This window comes from Canis lupus, chromosome 26 (assembly GCF_011100685.1).
Source record: "Canis lupus familiaris isolate Mischka breed German Shepherd chromosome 26, alternate assembly UU_Cfam_GSD_1.0, whole genome shotgun sequence".
NCBI classification, from domain to species: domain Eukaryota; kingdom Metazoa; phylum Chordata; class Mammalia; order Carnivora; family Canidae; genus Canis; species Canis lupus.
Genome location: NC_049247.1, coordinates 22,933,833 through 22,958,390, shown reverse-complemented (window position 1 = coordinate 22,958,390; position 24,558 = coordinate 22,933,833). Strand labels below are relative to the sequence as shown.

General features: G+C 53.8%; 1 protein-coding gene across 11 annotated transcripts in view; it reads right to left on the bottom strand.

Annotated features, from left to right (window-relative positions):
- Nucleotides 1–24,558, bottom strand: part of EMID1 (EMI domain containing 1) — a 51,320-nt gene that overhangs the window by 25,209 nt on the left and 1,553 nt on the right. For 8 of the 11 annotated variants that reach the window (XR_005379357.1, XR_005379361.1, XR_005379358.1 and 5 more), the window contains exons 2-13: nt 18,843–18,956; nt 18,261–18,364; nt 10,467–10,544; nt 9,393–9,454; nt 6,185–6,305; nt 5,895–5,945; nt 5,725–5,814; nt 4,789–4,935; nt 3,702–3,791; nt 3,505–3,557; nt 2,981–3,043; nt 2,832–2,876 (exon numbers count right to left, since the gene is read on the bottom strand). Coding sequence is in view for 6 of the 11 variants with exons in the window: in XM_038575553.1 (XP_038431481.1) it covers nt 2,832–2,876; nt 2,981–3,043; nt 3,505–3,557; nt 3,702–3,791; nt 4,789–4,935; nt 5,725–5,814; nt 5,895–5,945; nt 6,185–6,305; nt 9,393–9,454; nt 10,467–10,544; nt 18,261–18,364; nt 18,843–18,956 (1,018 nt within the window). In the remaining 5 variants the exon portion in view is untranslated. The remainder of the gene's footprint in view (nt 1–2,831; nt 2,877–2,980; nt 3,044–3,504; nt 3,558–3,701; nt 3,792–4,788; nt 4,936–5,724; nt 5,815–5,894; nt 5,946–6,184; nt 6,306–9,392; nt 9,455–10,466; nt 10,545–18,260; nt 18,365–18,842; nt 18,957–24,558) is intronic. The other 3 variants (XM_038575558.1, XM_038575557.1, XM_038575556.1) reach the window with 1 other exon arrangement.

Below are 24,558 nucleotides of genomic sequence, written 5' to 3'. Positions count from 1 at the left end.
CTCAGTACACATGCACATATACCCACACAAAAAGTGTGTTTCTTACCAAAAAGTTTCTCATTGAACTAAACATACTAAATGAGCCAACAATTGCAATCACTGGCATTTATGCAAATGAACTAAAAACATGTCCACACAAAAACCTGCACACAGATATTTATTCGTAATTGTCAAAACTTGGAAGCAAACAAGATGTCTTTCACTAGGTGGATGGACAAACAAACTGTGGTACATATGATGGAATATTATTTACAGCTAAAGAGAAATGAGTTATCAAACCATGAAAAGACTCGGAGGAAGCTTAAATGTATTTAGTGAGGAGAGAGGGATGAATGGGCAGAGCACTAAGGATTTTTAGGTCAGTGAAACTCTTCTGTGTGATACTACAATGGTGGATACATGATGGTATACACCTAGTAATACTATAGAATGTACATTAGAGGAAACCCTAATGTACATTATGGACTTAGGGTGATAATGTGGCAATGTGGATTCCATTGTATCAAATGTACCATTGTACACTAGATGTTGATAGTGGGGAAGGATATGCATACGTGAGGACTGGGAATGCTCTGTACTTCCTGCTTAATTTTGCTGTGACTCCCCCAAAAGGCTCTAAAAATAATTTTATCAATTAAACAAAACAACCAACAAAAAAGTCCCAGCAACCTTACAGGTCTGGGAATCTTAGCAAACCGAAAGAAGGATAAGCACAAAGTCACACCCAACTACATCATGAGCAACCTGTTGAAAACCAAGGGTAGGGGCACCTGGGTGGCTCAGTGGGTTAAGCATCTGCCTTCTGCTCTGGTCATGGTCCTGGGATCGAGCCCTGCACTGAGCTCCCCTCTCAGCAGGGAGCCTGCTTCTCCCTCTCCTTCCCACTCATGTTCTCTGTCACTATCTTTGTTGCTAAAAGAAATACATTAAAAAGAAGAAGAAAGAAGAAGAAGAAGAAGACGACGACGATGACGACGACCAAGGGTAAAGAGAAAATCGTAAAAGCTAAAGAAAAAAGACACATTATATAGGGAACAACAGGAACCACAGCCAATTTCTCATGAGAAATTGTAATTTACTATGTCAACCAGAAGACCATGGAACAACATTTTTAAAGTGCTAAAGGGAGGAAAACTGTCAAACTATCATTTTATATCCAAATGAAAATATCTTTACAAAATTAAGGTAGGGGCTCCTAGGTGGCTCAGTTGGTTAAGCGGCCAACTCTTGGTTTTGGCTTACGTTGTGATCTCATGAGTCATGAGACCAAGCCCCATGTCAGGCTCACCACTCAGTGAGGAGTCTGCTTGAAGATTCTCCCCCTCTGCCCTTCACCCCATGTGCGCTCTCTTTCTCTCCCTCACAAATAAATAAATAAATCTTTTTAAAAAATTAAGGTAAAATACAGTTTTATTTTTTATTTTTTTATTTTATTTTATTTTTTATGATAGTCACAGAGAGAGAAAGAGACATAGGCAGAGGGAGAAGCAGGCTCCATGCACCGGGAGCCCGACGTGGGACTCGATCCCGGGTCTCCAGGATCGCGCCCTGGGCCAAAGGCAGGCGCCAAACCGCTGCGCCACCCAGGGATCCCTTTTTTTTTTTTTTTTTTTTTAAATACAGTTTTAGATAAAAGCAGGGAGGATTTGTTGCCACCAGGCCCATACAGGCAGAGTTAAAGTATATTCTTTAGGCTGGAGACAAACGATACCAGATGGAATCTGGAGCTACAGAAAATCATTAGAAATAATAAATATATGGTAGATGTAAAAGCCTATTTTTCTTTGTTTTCTTAACTTCTTTCAAAGTCAACTGTTTAAAGCAATAACAACAATACATTGTGGGGATTATAACAAATGCAGAAGTGAAATATATGACAGTGATAGAGCAAGGTTAAAAGGGGGCAAATTATATTGTAAAATTCCGATTTATATATAAAGTGGTATAATACTAATTCAAGCAAATTGTGGTAAGTCAAGGATGTATATTGTTATCCTTGGAACAACTGTGAAGAAATAACACAAAGTCATTGGTAGAGATAAAATGGGACTGTAAATAATACTCAATCCAAAAGAAGACAGGAAAAAGGGGAAAAATTAAAGAAGAGATAGGGTAAACAGAACACAAATAGCAAGATGGTTGACTTAAATGCATCCATATCAATAATTCTACATATCATTAAATGTAACTGAACTCAATAGTCAAGACTGTTTAAAAAATAAGTCCCAAGTATATGTTGTTTACCAGAGATATACTTTAAATAGGTTGAAAGCAAATGGGTTGAAAGCAAAAGATTGAAAAGAAAAGGATTGAAAGCAAAAAGACTGAAAAATCTCTACCATGCAAATGTTAAGTATAAGAAAGTTGGTATCTTTATTTTAGTATCAAAGTAGAATGCAGAACAAGCAGCATCACTAGAAAGATATTCATTTCATAAAGTTGACATTAAAATCCTGAAAATATATGTACCTAATAACAAAGCTTCAAAATATACTAAGCAAATATTGACCAAACTATAGGGAGAAATAGACAAATCTACAATCATAGTTGGAAAGATGGAAAGTGAAAGAGAGAAATATAGAGTGTCAGAAAGACAGAGACACAGAGGAAAGAGAGATAGAGAAACAAATACAGAGATACAGAGCTCAAGTGAGGAAGAGGCATGTGGCCTGATTCTAAGAGGTAGACAGGACCCAGAGACAAAGAGAGAGATGGACCATGCTCTGGACAGGAGGGAGGGTTGGGAGCTCTGGATGCAGTGGGAGCCAAAGCAAGGGTCTGGACCTGTGGGATCCTGGAGGGAGTGCTGTAGGATAGGCAGCATCACTCACCCGCTGCCCCATGGAGCCTTGGGGGCCAGGCTCCCCACGCAGTCCCTGTTTGGGAGGGAGGAGAGGTATGAAGTCAGCTATTGGGAGGTGTGACCCAGGGACCCCAAGACCTCCCAGAATCTTCCACCAGGGGCTGCCTCAGTACTCACTCTCTCTCCTTTCTCTCCTGGGTGGCCGGAGATTCCTTTGGGTCCAGTGGGGCCTGGGGGTCCCTGAGCAATAAGACAGGGCCTCAGCCTTATGCTGAGGTGGGATGGGATGGACAAGGACTTGGGGGTGCACAGAGGGGTCAAGGAGGGAGCCTCAGTTGGCCTGGGCCTCTGGGTTCTTTACTACACTCCCAGTGCCTGGCACACAGCAGGCAGTTTGTATAGCTCAGGGTTCAGAGTTATGGCCCTGGAGTCAGAAAATCCCTACCCTGATCTGGAACTTGCCATGTGCTGACAGCAGCCTTAGGCCAAGAACCTCTACCTTTCTTGGCCACATGTATCAACAATACTTGTTTCTCCTTACACAGACTGAATGAAAAGATTTATGGAAAGTAGTTTGCATGTTAAGTGCTCCATAAATGCTTGAATGGTTGAATGATTGATGGATGGGTGGATATGTGGACTGATAAGTGGGTGGGTGGATGAATGGATGGACAGATGGGAGCAATAGGAGAACTACTCACCATGTGTCCAGGACTCCCAGGGATGCCCATGGGACCAGGAAGTCCAGGGGGACCTAGAATAAGACAGGATGTCCTCAGGACTGAAACAGAGTATGATGCCGGGAATTCCACCATCTGTTCCTTCCTGATAGCCATAGTCCTAGTCCCTCTGCCATTTCCCAACCCCACCCCTGGAACTGGACCTAGACTCAACTTACCCATAGGCCCTGGGGGTCCTGGTAGTCCAACTGGTCCCTGGGGCCAGTGGCTGCTGGTCTCAGTGAAGGTGTTGGACAGTAATGGGTCCCCTGAGGGAGGAAAGATGGTGAATGAACAGGGCTGGGCTGGAGTAGGGCAGTCAGTCTTTACCTGCCACCTCTGCCAAGCCAGCTTTGACTGCTCTGTGGGACAACCGGCAGTGTGGTTGGAGCTACCAGACAATTGCTTGAAGGGTGAGGAGTGTGGAGAGAGTTGGTCAGGTAGGACCAGGAGGCAGGGAGGACTGGATTCTAACCTTACCACAGTCTAGCTAGTGACATCTAGCAAGACTCTATCTTGCTGAGCCTGTACTACCACATGTCAAATGGGAATAATAGTAAAAGCTACCATTTATTGACCACCTACTTTGTGACAGGCTTCTGTGCATGGGGGTCATGGAACTCTGGGAGAACTGTACAGTCACTCTCCCCACTATACAGATGGGGAAACTGAGGCTTGGGGAAGGAGAAGGAATGGTAAGATGGAATGAACAGTGGGATAGGGGAATATATGAATGGTGCCCAGCCATACTCCAAAGATACGGCACAGGTAGGGTTGAACCTGGCACTCCAAGCTCTGACCACTGGCAGCATACAGGTGGGTCAGGCTGGGGAAGAGGCAAAGGATACACATCAGAGCCCAGCTTGGCAGAGGCGGCTCTCTGAGCACAGGGCCAGGGAGCACAGAGCTCATTTCCTGCTGCCAGGCCTTGAGCTTTCCAGCACTCTGAGGGCTGGATCCTGGCCAGCTCCAAGGCTTGGCAGGAGGGCCAGATGCCAGTTGTTCCAACCCTGGAGGATGCCTGGGTTTGAAGGCAGTCCCCCATTTCCTGGCTATGTGATCGTCCCTCTCTGGCCCTCAGTTTTCCTTATCTGAGAACAGAGGAGGCAATGACACCTGTAGGAGGATTGAGTGACACCAATCCTGACCAAAGGCAAGCCTGGTAAACAGAAGGTACCCAGTAGATGGCAGTGGCACTGGGGTAATGATTATGCCAGCCTTGTCTCCCACCCCCACCATTATCTGTCATGGCCCCAAGGGACTCACCATACTGGGGGTTCCGGATGTGAGGTGGCCCAACAGGGGCTGGGGGTCCAGGGGGGCCAGGAGGCCCTGGTGGGCCTGGAGGTCCCCTCTCTCCAGGGGTACCCACAGCTCCAGCCTGGCCAGGGCTTCCTGGGGGACCTTGAGGACCTACAATGGAACCAGAGAGTTGGTGGGTATATAGGAGGCAGGGAGGCCCAGGGGGGCTGCAAGGGGGCAGGACAAGGCAGCCTGGGGCAGTGATATAAGAGGGCTGCAGGTGCCACAGGCCCAGGCCAGTCTTGGCTCTGACCTCCCTGGCCATCTATTAGGGGGATGAATAGCCCTCTGCAGGGGCTTTGGGACAATGGACACTTGGTAGATTCTTAGGAAATGTTGATTTCCAGAATGTTCTCTTCTCTCCCTTCCAGGCTTTTGAATGAGCTGTTCTGTCTACCGGTCCTCCCTTTGCTCTGCCTGGTGTCTACTTCAAATCATCCATTAGGCCTCAGCTAAGATGTCACTCCTACCAGGAAGCCCTCCCCATTCCCCACCCATCAAGCTGGGTCTATGCCTCCTTCCTTGAAGCTCCCATACCTGTATCGTCCTTCAGAAGAGCCCTGGCCACATGGTGGGGAGCACTGCTGTTTCTCCTTGGCCTAGTCTCCCCTCTCCATACACACACACACTGGGCTGGGAGCCCTAGGAGGCAGGGATTGGTCTAATGCCACCCCAGTGCCCAGCTCAGAGCCTGCTAAGGTAGGTGCCCAGGAAGTGTGGGTTCAGTGAATGCAAAAGTGGGCTTTAGGCAGCCCAAGCACAAGTAGAAGGGTGGCAAGGTGAGAGACAAGTGGGTAGAAGGGGCTCAGGCTACGATTGGCCAAGAGAGGGTTCAATGACAGGGCTGACCTGGGTAGCTGCGGGCAGTGGTAGGGTTGGGGCAGTGCTGTGGGCACTCACCTGGTGGGCCTCTCATCCCTGTTGGGCCTCGGCTGCCAGTTTCTCCCTTAGGGCCAGTGGGCCCAGGAAGCCCCTGGCCACCAACTCGATCTGGGGGAGAAAGTTCATCTTGATGGCTTTGGCCTTGCTCTTGTCCCAACCCTGGCCCCAGCACCCCAGCCAGCACCTACCATCTCGAGGGAGCAGCGGGGCCCTCGTGTTCTCTCTGACTCCGGGTAGCCCTGGAGTAAGAGGGGCATTAGGCAGGGCTCAGTGTCATCCAGAGTCCCTATGCCCAGCTCCACTGTGTGGGGCAGGGGCGGTGGGGCTGCTAGACCCTGTCCCCCCAGGCCCACCGGAGAACTGGGGAGATTGAGAACTGGAAGGGGGGTCAAACTGGGAGTCAGTAGCAAGGTGGGGACTAGAACTGCTCCCCTGATTCATCCCCACATGGGAGCATACCCCTCACTGACCCACTCACCTTGGAGGCCTCCATCCCCAGGGCTGCCCTGAGCTGCTGGGGAGCCCCAGAGTGGGACAGGGTCCCCGGGGGCGGCTGGGGTTGGCCTCACTGCCTGCTCAGTGACAGTGAGCACCGCCACCTATGGAAGAAGAGGAAGACAGGGTTGGTAGTGGTGTCTCACCAGGGACAGGCCAGCAGAGGGGCCCCCATGTTGGGCACAGGAGACCCATGCAGCCAGCAGAACACAGCTTGGACGGAAGACCTGGCCTCACAGAGGCCCAGAAGTCACTGTGACTTTCCAACTGCACAATTCATCCTTAGAAAAGCCACAACAGGGGCAGCTCTGGTGGCTCAGAGGTTTAGCACCGTCTTTGGCCCAGGGTGGGATCCTGAGACCTGGGATCGAATCCTGCGTCGGGCTCCCTGTGTGAAGCCTGTTTTTTCCTCTGCCTTTGTCTCTGCCTCTCTCTCTCTCTCTCTCTGTCTCTCATGAATAAATAAATAAAACCTTTTTTTTAAAAAAAAGAAAAACCTCGACATACCATCGCTGACACCCAAGTAGAGTTCTATGTCCCTGTGTTTGCCGGGCTGCATGGTTTTTCGTGTGATTACCTGCATCAATAATCTGAAACTTCTCTTGGTCTGTTAAAGCACCACAGGCTGGAAGGATTTTTACTAAGTTCGGAGGGATGTTCGGGACAGTGTGACATGAGTCAGAGGCCTCAACCACTTTGGGACCCAGAGTGGGGGAGCCTTTTAAAGGTCAAGGGTGACCGCTGAGCCACTGACCAAGGATTAAAGAGGAGCCAGGGGTGCCTGGGGGGCTCAGTCGGTTAAGCATCTGCCTTCAGCTCAGGTCACAATCTCAGAGTCTTGGGATCGAGTCCCTCATTGGGCTCCCTGCTTAGCAGGGAGTCTGCTTCTCCCTCTTCTCCTCCTCCCTGCTTGTGCTCTCTCTCAAATAAATAAATAAAATCTTTTATTTTAAAAAGCAGGGAGCCTGATGTGGGACTCGATCCCGGGTCTCCAGGATCATGCCCTGGGCTGAAGGCAGGCGCTAAACCGCTGAGCCACCCAGGGATCCCTCAAATAAATAAAATCTTAAAAAAAAAAAAAGAGAGAGAGAGAGAGAGAGAGGCCAGAAGGGGTGTCTGGATGGCTCAGTAGGTTAAGCATCCGATGCTTGGTTTCAGCTCAAGTTGTGATCTCAGGGTCCTGGGATGGAGACCTGCATCGAGCTCTGTACTCAGCACAGAGTCTGCTTGGGATTTTCTTTCTCTTCCCCTTCTGCCCCTCCCCCTGCTTACGTGCACTCTCTAAAATAAATAAATAAATAAATGAAATCTTAATAAAAAGGAGGGTAGAATGCCCACTGACCAGGGGGTGGGGCAAACCCAGAACTGAGAACCACACCCTAGATCTGAGACCAAGCCCCTCATGCCCGCTTCTCCTGGGAGGAGGCCTGAGGAGCAGTGTGGGCTTCCTGGAGCTCCTATACCTCCTAACTAGGGTTCTAGCACATGCTGTTCAGAAGCTTGGTTTTTCCCCTTGATACATCAGGGGATCTTTCCATGCTACAAAATGGAGGTGTTGTGAACGGCTGTCTAGTATTCCTCAGAGCCATGCACGCTAATTTTGCAACCCTTCAGCCACCTGGTTTTCAAATTTCCCTGTTCATTATTAACATTTTGGTAAACATCTTTATATCTACTTTCCTTAGGATAAATTCCCAGAGTGACAGAGGAAAGGTTATGCAGATGAAGCATATGTGTCTCTATGTTGCTTAGAAAATCTGAAAGATAAAAAAAAGGAATAAAAAGAAAAAAAATCTGGAAGAAAAGATGCTTAAATGTTGACCGTTGTTCTGTCTAGGGGCACAAGCGACTGCTGCAGATGGTTTTCTGGTAGGTTTTTCATGGTTCTGAGTTTTTCTTTTTCTTTTTTTTTTTAAAATATTTTATTTATTTATTCATAGAGATGCACAGAGAGAGAGAGGCAGAGGCAGAGGGAGAAGCAGGCTCCATGCAGAGAGCTTGACATGGGACTCAGTCCCGGGGCCTCAGGATCATGCCCTGGGCTGCAGGCGGCACTAAACCGCTGCGCCACCGGGGCTGCCCCAAGTTTTTCATGTTTCTAAATTTAGAATGTCTTATTTCTCTTAGGATTTATTTATTTATTCGAGAGAGAGTGTGTGCACACACATGCACATGCATGAGGTGGGGGAGTGGCAGAGGGAAGGAGAGAGAATCTCAAGCATACTCGTCACTGAGTGCAGAGCCCAAAGTGGGGCTGGATATGACAATCCCCAAATCATGACCTGAGCCCAAAATCAAGAGTCAGCTACTCAACCAACTAAGCCACCAGGTGCCCCTAGAATGTTTTACTTTTGAATTGCTAAAAGCTTTTTTTTTTTTTTTTTAAGATTTTACTTATTTGAGGGAGAGAGAGAGAGAGAGAGCGCGCATGGACAAGAAGAGGGAGGGCAAAAGGGAGAAGCAGGCTCCTACCTGAGCAGAGAGCCTGACATGGGGATTGATTTCAGGACCCCAGGATCATGACCCGAGCCGAAGGCAGATGTCCAACCAACTGAGCTACCCAGGTGCCCCTCTAAAACCTTTTTATCTTAAAATAATTTGAGATGCACAATAGATGTTTTGCTTTGGAAACGGGTAAGGTAGTATTATGGTGGTGTGTGTGGGGGTAGATAAAGGGCAAAGGTGACAGGGCAAGGAAGGGACCTAGCCACGGGCTCTGGGGGATGTCTACAAATATCTGGCTGGGATGGGGATGGGGGTGCTCAGGAGAGTTTCGTGGGCCTCCTGGGAGAAGGAGTAGGCTTTCTGGGGACAGGACGGAAGGGAGACCAGCTTGTTCTGGAGGGTGGGTGGGTGCCTGGTGGGGACGCCATCTGCTTTTTATTTTTTTTTTAAAGATTTTATTTATTTATTCTTGAGAGACACAGAGAGAGAGAGGCAGAGACACACAGGCAGAGGGAGAAGCAGGTTCCCCACAAGGAGCCCGATGTGGGACTCGATCCAGCATCTTGGGATCATGCCCTGGGCCAAAGGCAGACGCTCAACCGCTAAGCCACCCAGGCGTCCCAAGGCCACCTGTTTTTGGTTGTTGAAGCTCAGCTCAGAGGTGCACTGTTGGAATGATGAGCCAATGGGACGTGGGGGGGTGTGGAGGGGTGGGAAGGCCAGGGAAAGGGCAGCTGCTCACCCACCTTGGCCTCCAGTACCTTCAGCCGCTCAGTCAGCTCTGACACTTTGCTGCAGTTGAGGCAACCTGCAGGGAGGGAGGACGCTGGGGCTGGGGCCAGGTGTCTGGGGCAGGATAGAGGCAAGGAGACAGACACCTCATGACCCCGACCCAGGAAATGGCCCCATGCAGGGAAGGGGCTATGGCCTGTCCAGGGTGGTCATGGCCTGAGGGTTTCCTTTGGCTCCAGAGCCTCCAGAGCAGGACCAGGGACTCATGTCCTGCAGCCTCTGCATCCAAGATGACTCCCTCCCTGGAAGCCAGGGCAGGAAATCCTGTTGCTTCCCCCTGGGTGGGGCTGGCCTCAGCGGTGCCACCCTCTGATCCTCCCTGCACAACCACCGCTAGCTCCTCTGGGCTCCCCAGCGACACCCCTAAGTCATCCGTAGCAGTTCTGGCCCATTATTCAACCTCCCAGCTGCCGTGCACGGGCCTAGGGCATCACAGGCTCATCTCTCCAGTCCATACCATGATCCTGGGTGTTAGGACGAGTGTCAGCCCAGCTCACATCTGAGGACACTGAGCTCAGAGCAAGGGCGGGGTGAGTTCTTGACAAGCACAAAGTCTGGGGCTGAGTCCCAGCGCTGCCTCTTCCTGGCTATGCAGCCTTGGGCAGGGCATGTCTCCTTTCTGACCCTCAGCTTCCTCCTCTTTAACATGGGGACAATGATGCCTTCCTGGGGCTGGGAGATTTAAATGAGCCAACAATGGAAAGCACCTGGCACAGTGCCTCATTCACTGCAGACGCTTAGAAAAGTATAGTTTAAATAAAGAGGAAACTGGGGGCTTGGGCACGCGTCTGCTAGAGTCTGGGGGTCATGAGTCTTGGGGTACTTGGCCCAGGTCAGACTCCCTCTAGGGCCCTTTCTCTCCTTCCCCCTCACTCTTCTTTGCAGTCCGGAGTGGGCAAGGGTGGGTGCTCCCCCTGACCCTCCACTGCTGGATCCAGCCAGCCTTAGGACCATCACCACATTGCTCATGCTCCCACCAGACCTCCCTTAAACCAGGGGGACCCCACGCAGGTGCCCCAAGGACCCACCTGAGAAGGCTGTGGGTCGAAACGCCATCCGTCGCATGGTGTTGCCTGACCACCCAGGGTCCACAAAGCCAGAGGAGCCTGCAAACGAAGAACGATGGGGGTGAGAGCTCAGCTGGCCGGCACCATTCTTGCTTTGCACCCCTCCCTGCCCATTGGCCACTGTCACCCCAGCAGGGGTCCCTACGCCCCTTCGTGCAGAGGGAGACGGAAGCCCAGAATGGTGGGACGGTTTACCTGGGTCACACAGCATGAGCTGGGCTGAACTGGACCAAGACTGCCAACCTGATGGGGCTGGGACAAGGGGCTGGTGGTGGGCGGGGGCCAGAGGCCACAGTGAGGCTTCTCCAGTGACCCCAGGTAGCTGCAGGGGTTAAGAGCTTAAAGCTAACAGATGCAAGGCCGGGTCCCAGCCCTGCTCCTTGCTGACCTGTACAACTTGTCCTCTTTGAACCTATCTTCCCATTTGTAAAATGGGGTCATAAGGCCACTATATCTCCCAGGCTGGTGTGAGGCCTGAGGAAGGTGATGCGTACAAAGAGGCCCACTGTGCGTGCACAGGGCCCAGTGCATAGTAGGCAGCTGGGACATCCACCCTCTCCCCGCCCCAGTTGGTAAGAAGACACAGAAGTGGGTTCCAGCTCTGGTTCTAAATGAAAACCAGAGGGAGGCTGGCTGCCTAGGAGGGCAAGGGGGGCTATGTTCCAGGAGCCCACCCCTGCCACCACCCCTATGAAGAACAGGCGGCCCCGGCTGGCCTGGCTTTGGGGGCCTGGTTTTCTCCACAGCCAGAGGGATGGGCTGGCCAAGCCAGGGGCGGGGGGCACAGCTGGAGGGGCTCTGGAGCCAGCAGTAGCAACTGCCCCCCTCTACCCCCCAGGCCTGCCTTTTAAGGCCACAAAGTGCTGTCCGGGGGGAGAGAAGACCCAAATAAGGCGCAGGCCTGGCGGCTCCAAGCCAGGCTGTGGGTTGGTGCAGGGAGCGAGGCGCCGGGAACTCAAACCAGACGGGTGCCTCTGGCCAGCCCCCAGCAAGGAGGCTGCCAGACACTGCTCCCCTGTGGGGCCTTCGCTCAGCTGGGCCTGCAGCCCCAGCACGCCCTCCCCGTGGACCTGGGACTTGCCCCAGCACCAGGAGTAAGTCTCACCAAGGACAGAGGGAGGTGGGTTGGCAGCCCAAGACTGGATCAGGGCTTGGGGACAGGTGTGTGTGTGTGTGTGGGTGCCACTGTGAGCCACAGCCAATGCTAAGTGCTTTAGATATCCCAGTATGGTCCTACATGGTAGGTAATAACAGCTAACACTTAACAGCTAGCACTTAACTCTGGGCCTGGCACATTCTAAGCACTTCACATATATGGTCTTAACTCATTATATTCACAAAACCCCGTAAGTGGGTGCTAGTACCACCTCTACTTTACAGATGGGGAAACTGAGGCACGGAGCTCCTCTGTCCCCTGTACTCAGATCACTGGATGAGTGAATATGCATCTCTTTCATAGGGGAAAGCAAGAAGGCTGGAGCCTGGACTTGAACCCAGGTTGGCCTAACTCCAGGGCCTGATCTCCTCTCCCTGGGCCGCCTGGCACCTTGAGTCAGCCGACCATGCAGAGGCAGGGAGGCCTGGCGGCAACAAGAATGCTGGCTCTACAGGAGAATGGGCTCACAAAGCCCTCTTCATCCTCTTTGCTCCCAGGTGAAGACATACAAAGCCATTTTATTGCTCTTTTCAGGATGCCTACCAAGAGAAGTTGCTGTCTCTCCGACCCCATGGAAGTTTGGGCTTTTTTCTGGGATGACATCTGGCAAAGCATCTGCCTAGCCCGCCCTCCCCGCTACCCTGCTATTGTTTCCATGTTTTTCCATGGCATTCCTGTAACGTGTTCTATGCTGTGTCAGTCCCCAAGTCCACTGCATCATCCGCCGCCCTGGCTGGAACATGAGCCCCACCAGGGCAGGGTCCTAGTCTGTCCTGCATGTGGCCTGGAACAGCGCTTGGTGCATAGTAGGGCCTCAGCGGCCTCAGCAAACCTTCTGTTCATGAATGCATGAATCACCGACTGAAAATGAATGTAAAACAAACAAAAGGCAAAACACTGTGGACAGCAGACAACGGTTTTAAAAATGAGCATAAATCTTCTAACATCACATGAGGTTTCCTTGAGATATTAATTTGTGTAATCGTGGTTGGAAATTCTTTTTTTTTTTTTTTTTTTTTTGGAAATTCTTTTTCAACCAATTTGCTTTTGTACATTTCACTGGGAGCCAGAGAGAACTAGAAAAACTAATGAAAACATGGTCTGACCATCAGCATAAATGTAACTGGCTCAAAATAATGGCAAGTTAAAATTTTAAAAAGAAGGAAGGAAGGAAGGAAGGAAGGAAGGAAGGAAGGAAGGAAGGAAGGAGGGAAAGAAGGAAGAAAGGAAGGAAAAAGAAATAACAACACTGTCAAAAAAATTCCAGAATATGTTGGCTTTGGTTTCAGGATTCACAAAAAAAAAATCCCCAAAGCTCCTCCAAATTCTGATAATGGACAGAACCGTTTTAAGAGACACACCAGGTTGTAAAATGGCCCTTTAGTACAGCAAATCCCAGCAGGGAAAAAGCCAAGGGTTGGGGGGAGGTCTCCCAAAAATATCTTAAAATATCACATCCTTCCCATTGGTGTTGGGCTTGGGACCCTGAAGCAGACCCCAGCGTGCTGAAAGCCCCCTCACCCCAGCTTGGCAGTCTGGTCTAAAGGGCTGCCCCTCAACCCCAACCTCACCCTCTCAGGGGCTCCAGGTTGGTTCTAGAATCATAAACCCCAGCTCTATTCTGGAGGCCTGACTGCGGGCTACTTCCCACCACCTGGGAAGTCTCCACTAATAACACACACACACACACACACACACACACACACACATGCATGCACATGCACTCACTGCCTCTCTACCCCCTTCCCTGCAGTTGTCACTCTTAGGTCACCTCCTCCAGGAAGTCTTCCCAGACAGATCAAGGTACCCACCAAAGCTCCCCCTGAAAGCTCTCATTACTCCATCACTCCCTGTCTTGATCTGCACAAGGACAGCATCACGGAGAGTTTTGAGCCTTGTGCCCCCACAAGCAGCTCCCTTTCCCTCTGTCCAGTACCAAGTTTAAGCTAAGAAGCCCCTTCACATTGGGTCCTCATGAGAACATGAGGCCCAGAAAGGAGAGCCTGCTTGTCCACACAGAGAGGTGGGGAGGTGGGGATCCAAACCCCATGCTCTGCTGGGAAGGCAGATATGAGAAGTTGAGAGTGTCCCTGGGCTTCATGTCTGACTTCTCTCCCAGGACAGGCACCAGGGGAGGGGCTTCCTCATTCACAAGCCACGCCCAGGTCTGCTGGGTCCAGTGACCACAGCCACAGGGATGCTGCTTCCTTAGTCCTGGGCCAGGTGTCTTCCTGGCAATTTACTTTGCAAATGTAAATATTTGCTGCTGTTGGCTTGAACCAAGGATGGGTCAGGGGTGTGGCAGGGAGCTCCAAGAACCTTCCAGCTGGCCTCTGGGAAGCCTCAGTCTGTGTCTGGCCTGGCCTTCTCTTCAGGGCAAAATGAGGTTCCTATTCATTTCCTGTGTACCCACATTCCTGTGTATGTCAGGTACTGGAAAGACATGAATAGTGACGGCAGGGTGGAGGCCATCATAGCCAGGGGGCAGCTCCAAGAAGGTTGCAGGCAGAGGGGACAGCTGCTGCCCAGTCTGTGGGGTGGGAGAGGCCAGTGTGGGTCAGGGCTAAAATGGAAGGGGGGTGAGGCTGGAGCACATCACCGGGGCGGCCAGGAAGGTGGAAAGGGGAGCCACTGGCTGGGAGCGGAGGATGGATTGATGGGGAGTCAGGAGATGGGGCCGCCAGGTCTTCTAGACAGCAGTGGAGCAGATGGGTGGTAGACTCTGGCAGATTCATGCAGCACTGAGGCCACAGGATCCAGAATCCTCAGAGTAAAGCACAAACTTGGCCCTGTAACTGGCATCTACTTAGGCCTGGAGAGGTATGGGCAGGAGGGGCCTGGTCCTGGATGGTGGGGAGGTACGGGGCCCAGGAAAGGCCTGGGCCGCAATCTCCCATCTGTTCTTAAGCTTTTTGCTGTGTGACCTTGGGCAAACTTCTTCCCTCTCTCGTTGTGTTGCAGAAGACAAAGGCTGTGTGAGTCCACAGATGGGGAAGGGACATGTGTGCTAAGGACAGTGGGGACACTGAGGGGCAAACAGAGGTCTCCTAACTCCAGGAGATCCCATGGGAGAGTGAGGGAGCTCCTCTATCTTTCTAGCTGGGATGGCTTGGGGCTGAGATTGGCTTTTGCCAGTTTCACGGTGCCCCAGTTGTCTGAATGCTCCCCTCTGGAAGTCCCCGGCTGGTGCTGCTGCAGAGGAAGACTCCTGGCCTGGGGTCACACTGCTGGACTTTGAATCTGGATGCGACCCGAGCGAGGCATTTCTCTCTCCCAGCCTCAGTGTTGACATCTGTACCTTCCGCCATGATATGATAGCAGGACACCGCTGAGAATGAGTCATGGTGCTGGGCCTGGCAGATGGTGGACGCTTTCCTTCCCTGGTCATTGTTCCTGGGGAGGGTCTCGGGTGGGCGGAGGCTGCGGACCTCAGGTCAGAGTCCTGGCTCTGAGAATCCCAGTGACAAAGCTTACTGGCTGTGTGACCTTGGATGACACCTACACCCTTTCTGAGCCTCACTTACATCATCCCGACAATGGGGCTGATGGGTAAAAGATCTGTCTGCAGGGGCCCTCCCCAGAGGCAGGATCACCTGAGGCCACAGCAGCCCTGTACTCAGCAGGGCCCACCAGGGGCTCAGGGCCAGCAGATTTAGAACATTCTGGCCTTGGCCCTTCCTCAAACGTCTTCCAGTGAGAGTGGGCAGCCAGATGAGACCTCAGCCAGGCTCCCTCCCCGCCGTTTAGCCCCACCTCCCAAGACCTGGAGGCACTAACAGAAGCTTGGCCAGGCTTGTCCCAATCCTGGCTCTCCAGTGCTGAGTGACTCTAGGTCAGTCCACTGGCCTTTCTGAGCCTTCATTTTCCCACCTGTCAAATGGGGCCTATTCCAGTCTTTTCCTCGCATGTTATCATAAACATCAGAGAACATCCTCTGTCATCATCACAGAATGAACATTCCCATTCTGAGGATGGGAAAGCACAGCTAAGAGCTATGAATGAAGAATCTGGAGACGAGGGCCCTGGGAATGGGGGTGGGGAAGCCTGGGGAGACCTGTTTGCTGAGCAGAGGACAGAAGTTTCAGAGGTCAGAGGCAGGACAGTCCCAAGGAGGCCTTACAGAATCCCCAGCATCAGGGCCGAAGGGGAGAGCATCCATTAGGTTCAAGACATGAATCTCTGATGCTCATAATAAAGTACAAAGTGGGCACTTTTTAATCCCAGGTGACTTCCAGATAGAGTCAAGATTCAGAGAGGTGGAGTGACTTGCCCCAGATCACACAGCAAAGCATAGCTGATCTAGATCTGGATTCTGGAACAGTGGGTCCTCCCTCCCCTCCTTAAGGCCACGCGGGCTGCTCTGGTGACACAGCTCTGTTGCCCTAGGTCCATGTCACAGTGCTCGGCAGACTATGAGGTCAGTCACCGGCAGACTATGAGGTCAGTCACCGACAGGGGAAACAGCTGGGGGAGCTCAGCCTCAACCCAGCTGTCAGAGGAAGGGCAGGGCCAGGATAGGGCTGCAGTCCCCATGCTCCCCCACCCGCACTCCCAGGGCCCTAGCGGAGCAGTATCCCAGATTATCCAGGCCCCGGGCATCCCTTTACTCAGCTCTGACTGCAGGGGTTTGGGAAAAGGCCCCTCCTGTCATCCCATCAATCATCACCCCGGGCAGTCATGCCACCTGCAGGGTCTTTACTATCAGCTTCATTCTCAAAACATCCTGGGAGGTTTTACGGGTGAGAACACCAGAGACTTAGTGTGGGGGAGCCCCAGACTCCACCAGAGCACACGGCAGCCTGGTGCTCTTTAGAGAGGGTGCCCCTCCCTCTGAGTAGGCACAGGACAGGGGCCACCTGCACGGCAGCCTCCCCACGCCCCAGCCCGGTGCCCTTGCACAATGCAAGAGCCCAAGGCCACACAGCTGGTCTATAGCAGAGCTGGCCTGGCCCACGAATCCCTGGGTGCTGGGACCCAGGGGGACCTGGAGGCCTGCAAAGGGCAATGGCAGATGTAGGCAGTGACTTAGCACCCCTGCCTCGCCATTGGCAGAGCCCTCAGCCCTGACCCTGGCTTCTGGATGCCCGGCCACCAGCTGCAGGACTCAAGGGCACGCTGGCTCTGCCCCATGGACCCCCCACCCTCCCTGACTCCACGATGGCCCCACAGACCTGGGAAGGTCTACCCTTGAGAGGGAAGCCAGGGACAGAGTGGCCTTTGTCTGGGCAGGCCCTGCCTGGGCTTGGGCCCACTGGGCCCCAGTGGCCCCCACACTCTGGGGACTTACCCCCACACACCAGCTCCTCTGTGGCCTCTTTGGCAGCAGCCCTTCCCGGCTGGCTTTCCTCCTGGCCCCTGGGCCCTTCCGCCTTTCCCACTTTCTTCCAGCAGGGAGGGGAGGGTCTCATTCCTGGTTCCCCTTGGCTTCCACCCTTCCACACTGGCCTGGTGGCTGCCTCTCCCCTGCCCCTCTGGCCACCCCACCAGAACTGGGGACTGCCCAACCCCACAGGGAAACCTGCCACTCCCTAACCTGCCCCACTTTGTGGTGAGCCCTGCCCCTGCCCCTGTGTGACTCTGTGGGCATGGGGCTCCACCTCGCTGGCTGGCAGACCAGAACTCTTGGGAGGTGGGGGGTCCCAGGGAGGTGAAGCATATAAATCTTTTCACAGAGCACCAAAGAATGGTGATGTCTGTTAGCCTCTTGTTCCCTTGATCCAGAGGCCAGGTCTCACACGTTTGTGTTTCTGGAATCAGAATATGTCTTGTGACTGAAGCTCATGTTAATGGGCTGTTTCAGGGGCCCTGAAATGCCCTTTCCACTGAGGTGCCTACAGGCCTGGTTCTCGGGTTGGTTCTAGGTTGGTCTACCCTCTTTAGGGCCATTCAGGGGAAGTCTTCCTCATGTAGGCAGTGAGGGTGGCAGCCACCCAGACTGCCTAGCAGGGAGGCAGGAGCCTTTAGGGGAGGGCTCCCCAGGCAAGCAGATGGCCAGGGTATGGGGACTTCTGGGCTGTGTCCTCTGCACCCCACAGGTGTTGGGCGCTTGGCCGTGAGAGGCTGCCTGCAGAGGAGGGGGCTGGGGTAAGAGGCCCCCGCCACACCTGGGGCATGCTCTACATGCAGGGCACCCATCCCTCAGGCCCTGGGGGAGGCCAGGCAGACCGTGGTTCAAATCCTGACTGCCCCTTAGGCACTCTCTACCCATCACTTTTCTGAGTCTGTTTTTTTCACCCGCAAGGTGGATACAATGATCCCAACCCTGTTGATCCAATCCAGTTTCACTCCGGTGTGCTGTTACCACATCCAATGGAAATGTCCAGACGGGTGTTCCCCAAGTTTGGAGGAGAGACTTGGGGTGGTGTGACCCAAGACATGAGCTACACAGCATGTCTGAGATTTCTGCAGGGGTCCTGAGAGTCACCCAAGAGGCCAGTGGTCAACACCTATGGGACAGCAGGCCCCGGCTGTGTCCAAGCCGAGCCTCCCTCATGGGCCCCAGTGTGCACAGCACCTGCTGACTTAGCAGGCTTACCGGTCTCCCCCCACACCACACACCTGAGGAGGGGCCCCTGGCCCGCACCTCAGGGTAGTCCTACCTTCCTCACAGTTCACCCCGGAGTGCCCGGGGCAGCACCTCCACTCACGCGCGGTCACTGTCTTGTACATCACCTTGTAGGAGGGTCTCACCACCGTTCTGTAGCTGAAAGAGTGCCCAGGGAGCTGAACTCAGACAGAGTCTTCTACTGCCTTTCCCACCAACCTGGATGTCCATGGGGACAAAGTCCAGGGGTCCTTTGCCACCTCTGGGCCCCTCTGGAGCCTCTCTCTTGCTGTATTCTGGGATGTGGCCCTTCCAAATCCTCCTAGCTCCCCAGGTAGGGGGATACCAACTGGATGGGACGTCCCTATGAGCTGGCCTGTCCCCAGAGGTGCAGCCTCACTGAGTGAATGTATGTGGGTAAAAGGTGGACTCCCTCCCTCAGGAAGTCCTCCAGGTGCCCCAGGAGCATAAAGGGAGGTGCTGAGATTGGGCATAGGGCCGATGTCTCCTTGGCTCCACACCCTCGGGTTTCCGCACTCCCCTGTACTCCCCAAGCAGTGCCAGGACCAGGCCTCTGCTCACACTGTGCCTCCACCTGGAATGCCACCGGCTCCTGTTCCACCATGGTCTCGCTTACCTGCTGCCCGGGCAGCTCATGGGCCAGGGGCAGTTCTGCAGCACTCGCTGAAGATAGGTGCCATTTTGCACGTGGCATGAGATGGTACGGGTCACCACATACGAGCACCAGTTCCTGAAACAGATCCACAGTGAGGAAGCTCAGGTGCCAGGCATGGCTCCCACCCAGGACCCTGGGAAGATGAGTGAGGAGGTCCGGGTTCTCTCCCAGAGCCCTGGGTCTGTGGGTAGGGAGACCCCTGAGCTCTCAGAGTCCTTTGGGTCCAGTGGGAGTCTCTGTGCTACTGTGGCTATGGAGTGAATCTATAGCCCTGGAGGGAGCTGTGCTGGGGGCTCTGGGGAGGTCTTGGGGAACAGGGGGGCTCAGGGGACAAGACGGGAGCAAGGCACCTTTGCCCAACTTCTCCTTTCTCAATATCACTTCTCTCCAACCCCGACTCATCCAGGTCTCAATGCCTCCTGCCACCTGCCCAGACAACAGCAGCAGCCCCTCCATCTTGTCCTTCTGCGTCTCCCAAGGAGTGTCCTAAAATGCAAACCTGGCCTTATCCTCCTCTTGCTCATCCTCACCCTCAGTCCTACATCTTCTATGCTCACACCTGCTGTGATCCCTCACTTCCAGGCCTTTGCTCACACTGGGCCTACTGCCTGGAGCACCCTGCCCCCACTTCCCCACTTGGCACCTCCGACCTCCAAAGTCTTACAGTGCTGTCACCTCTCCCCTTGTCCTTTCCCGCCTCCACCCTACCTGAACAGAATGATGGTTCCCTGCCCAGGATCCAGCAGCGCTTTGTCTACCTGTCAGACTGAATGAAGCTGGTGATTCATGCCTGCCCTCCCCCTCCCCTGGCATGACAGAAGAGAGGCCCTGTCCTACTTATCCTTGTGTCCCCTCTGTGGGGCAGCCAGATGTCCCAAGCATGGAGGACTGACTTCTCCAAATGCCAATTAATAATCATATTGCATTGCATATATGGAGCACCTACTGTATGCTAAGGGTATTCACATTCACTTTCTTGGTGAGCCAGGCAGGCACCTTCCCACATTTAACAGAGGGGTAAAGTGACAACTGCTCACATCCGGGAGCTGGTGCCTGGTAGAGCTGGATTTGTACTCAGGAATGTGGATGGCCCAGCCTGGCCCCTGTCTCCATCCCAGAGACCTCATCTCCCGTCTCCTCCCCATCTCCTGAGCCACGGTCCATGGTCCTGTGAAGGCCCCAACCTGGGAACCTGCTGACCCCAAGCTCGAGGCCACAAAGGAAAGTCTGGAGGGGTGGCGGGCTCAGGCTGAGAAGGGTCACCTGAAATAGTTCCTCCTTTCCCGGCCCTGGCAAAAAATGCAGGGCCTGTGACCTTGTGCAGGCTGAGGGCTGCTGAGCACCTGGAATGTCCCAGCCATCACAGAGGTGTCTGCCACCACTGAAATCCGGTCTCCCAGCTGCTGGCCCACCCCCACCCTGGTCCACCCATAGGACAATGCCCTTGGCCGAGACCTGCCAACTAACTCACTGTGGGACCCTGGGGACGTCCCCTCACCATTTTGTCACCCTGGAATCCGCCCAGGAAGAGGGAACAGCCTGGCCAAAGACAAAGTGGGGAGAAGGGATGGCTCTGTTAGACCAATGACCCTGCAGAAGCTCAACAGAGCCCAGGGCCAGCCACCCCATGGAAGAGCTGACAGGTGCTGGTGGCCGCACTGTTGGGAACCACGCAAAACTGGGAACAGCCTAACTGGCTACAGGACCACTAGATACGGAAAACCAGATGCTAAGATAGAACCCAAGTTCTCTGCATGCAGACCACTGTGTCTGGTTAAGTGAAAAATGCAAGTGCAGACCAACAGATGGAGCATGACTGCACTTCTATTAAAATAAGAAAACCCAAAGACTGTTTTATGCATATATGCACATACACAGCTCTACGTGCTTAAAGTTAGGAAAAATCACACGCTCACGTCAAACTGCCACCCCTGGGGGTGGGGAGGGGCTTTCCATCTGCTCTGTCTCCTGTACTAACAGTAGCCTTCATTATCCTGCATACCAGGAGCTAGGACCAGGGCCTTTCACACACCAATTATGAGCCCCACTTTACAGATGGGAAGACTGAGGCTCTGGGGTTTGGAATGTGCTCCTGGCACCCAGGATGAACAACAGAGTCAGGGGTTGGAATTCAGGTCCACCTGACCCTAGAGTTTGCACTGTTAACCTCAGGCTGGCAATTTTTCTCCTAATGAGCAGGTGGGGATTTTAAAAATTAAAAAAAAAAAAAAAGCACATTTCCAAAAGGCCCCCACCCTTTAGATCCTTTGGGTCCCTGGATCTGTGCTTTTGAACTTGGGAGTTTTGCTTGTTGGGGGGGCAGGGACATATGCCCCTTTGAGAAAGTGATGTTGGTGTGGCTCCTCTCCAGAAAAATGCAGAAAACTCAGAGTGCAAGTTTTTTTTTTTGGGGGGGGGGCAGGGGCTTCCTGAGGGGTGCTAGGGGCTCTCTGCAGCCTGTGTGATGTCCCCCAGGCTGGCCCTAGGGCTCTGGGAATGAAGGAGTGAGGGAGGGAGGGGGCAATCTGGGCAGAGGCCATGCAGAAGCTCCAGATGCTGGAGGTGCTTCCCTGGGCCAGGAACGAAGACTCCACGCCAGTGTACAGATGCGCACACACACACATGCAAAGGTGTGCGCAGACATCAATCCGGTGAGCACGCATGCAGATGCACATGCACACGGACACACTCACACACATATAGCTGTGAGTGCCCACAATTCCCTGGACATACACGTGCCCGTGCGCACACACAGACCCGTGGAAACACACATACACATTCAAAGCACACAAGCGGACAAAGGCAAATCCAACAGGACACACAGCCACAGAATGACTGTCCTGTCTACAGACACAGGGCCACATGCCCTCACACATGCATGTGCACACAGCCCTCCCTCCATGCCCAGACCCTGGACAGGATTGGGGGTGGAGGTAGGCCTATGACTGCTCACAGTTGCCTGACCTGCTCCCTCTTTACCTCCTTCCTTAATTAAAATCGCCCCCCATGTGGGTCAATGCTCGGCTCCCTGGTTTATTTCCCACGAGCTAGAGTTTGCTTGAATCCCCTGCTTAGGAGATACAGAGCTGATGGCTAACTAGCCAGGAGGGGATCCTCAGGCCACGTGAGGTTCAAGGTCAGCCCCTGGCCTCTCCCCTGTGGTGTGAGGAGTCATTCATAACCATAAACCACCCCTCCCTGACCTTGAAGACCTCAGCCTGCTGTTCCCAGGAGAAACCCAAATTCTTCCGCAGAGACTTGGCCTGGCCCCTGTGTCTACTTTCAGCAGGGGCATCAGGACCTCTTTCTAAAGCATAGACCTGGTGTGGCCACTGCCTGCTGTGAGTCTGCAGCCCACCATGGCTTCCCATTGCGCTGTGAGCCCAAGACCACCCCGGCCCATCCTGCATCCTGCTCTCCTGCACACTCCTGCTGCCCCTCTTCCACCTTTCTGTGCTCCCCTCAAGTGCTGGCTCTCCCCCAAATCAGATCTTTGTATTCAGATTCCCTCTGCCCACAAAAGCCCTTCCCTCTGCTCCAGCAGCAACCTCCTATTTGCCCTTTAGGTCTCAGTCCTAAGGTCCCAGGAGGGGTGGGGCACCTCCAGAGGTCCCCTTCAGCAGCCCTGAGCTCTTCCCTTTGCTGCAGATGTGGAGGGAGGACACCAGCAGGGACCACACCACGATGGGGCTCAGCCTGAGGGTGCTCAGGGATGTTCGCTGAATGACTGAATAACCAAGAACAGACAGTGGGTCTGGGCAGAGGAGCCAGGACCCAGGTTCCCAGAGATGGGTGCAGCCCTCGGAAGCCTGCCTACATCCTGCCATGTCTGGGGGCTTTGCTCCTGGGACACGGCCGGTGATAAGTTGCCCAAGAACCCAGTGAGGCTGAGCCCGTGGGCTGGGGCTGGGGCTAGGGCTGGGAGGAGGCAGCCCTTCTCTTCTGGGCTTGCCACTCGTGCCCACTCAGCACCTCCCGGGGCCCCCAGAGGCTGTTGGAGGAGAGAAAACAGGCCAGACCAGCTCAGCCTGGCACCGGCCACCCCCACAAGGGCCCCCCCAACTTGTCCTCCACCCCCTGCCACGGAGGCCCAGGGGACTTTGTCTCTGCGGGGCCCAGGGCTGCGATCCGGAACAGTGATAGGGGCTAATTGCAGGAGGCAGCCAAGCGGGCCAGGGGCCAAGGGCCGTTATGAAAAGAAGAGAAAAGAAAGGAGCTGTACAAGGTGGGGGTGGGGTGATTAGCACCAGAACCCCACTCTGGAGGTGAAGTTCCAGTCCTGGCCCCACTGCTTCCTAACTCAGCCACCGTGGACAAGGCCCTGACCCTCTGTGTGCCTCACTCTGCCCATCAGCAAACGGGGACAGCAGAATGTCCTCTGCCAGAGGAGATTTCACACACTGCACAGCCCAGCACTAACTGCTATGGTTCTTGGACTGTGACTTGGACCCTACGCCCCACAGCTGTGGTCCAGCGGTTTCCCTGGGAGACCCCAGCCCAGTGCCTTCCGTGCACAGTCCTTCCCTTGAAGGGAAGAGATTGGGATGGAGACTGCCAGGGTCTGCATTTTACAGAGGGGGACACTGAGGCTCCAAAAAAAGTCACCTGGCCAGGTCACCCAAGTGGGTGGAGAGCTAGGATTTGAGCTCCTGAGAGAGCAGCTGGGGAATAGAATTCTCCATTCTCCTTGATTCCAGGACTTGCCCAAAGGAAGCCCATCCTGCAGGGAGAAGTGGCCTGGGCCAGGACACTGGTGACGGCTTCTACTCCAGAGCCACAGAGCCGAGATGGGGTCGTTCAAGGAAACAGGGATTCAGGAGGGAAGGGACCTCAGGGGGGCAGGAAGGAGCCCCAGCAGGGACTGGGGGACATACAGGGCAGGGGCAAGCCAAGGCAGCTCTGTACAGCCCCCAGGCACCCTGGTTCCGGGGGTCTCGAAGTCTTGCCACATTCCTGGAGCTGGGGCAGCCCCTTGGACGCCTTCCCGGGCCTCCCCCTCCCCAGGCACAAAGCCTCTTTTCTGCCTCTGATCCCTTGGCTGCCAAGGGGCGCCTGGGGTGCTGGGCTGGGGGTGGAGGGAGGGCTGATGGGGTGTGACATCCCCATGCTGTCTCCAACAATGCTGGGACGTGGCCACAAGGGGAGGTCTTGGCAGCTGAGGACCACAGATTCCTCCGGCTAGGGGTCCCTTCCTCCACCTAATGTCAGCGATAGCAGGAACCACTGTTCATCCTTCCTATGGGGGACTGTCCACCCTCAGAACAGGCCAGGGGCCAGGGGCCAAGGGGAGGAAAGAGGGAAACACTGAGGAAACTGAGAGCCAGGACTCTGAAGTGACCTACCTGAGGTCACACACTGAGTGAGTGCCACAGCCAGGACCGGAGCCTCTGACTCCTAGCCACAAGTTGTAAACCTCTCCCAGACCCACAAGCTGACACCTTCTCCTAGGATGCCAAGGGCACTGGGTTGGGAAACTGGCTGGCCTGGATTGAGGTGCCACTTTTCATCTCTGGGCCCCAGGCTTATCTGTAAAATGGGAGCAACGGTATTGCCCACACAGGGCTTTTGTGATGCCAGGCCACCGTGAGCCTTCTGTGAATAGATGGGGCGACAGTCTCCAGTGACAAGCTACCTGCCAGAGGCACCATCCTCTTCCCTCCCACCCACGGAGCCCTGG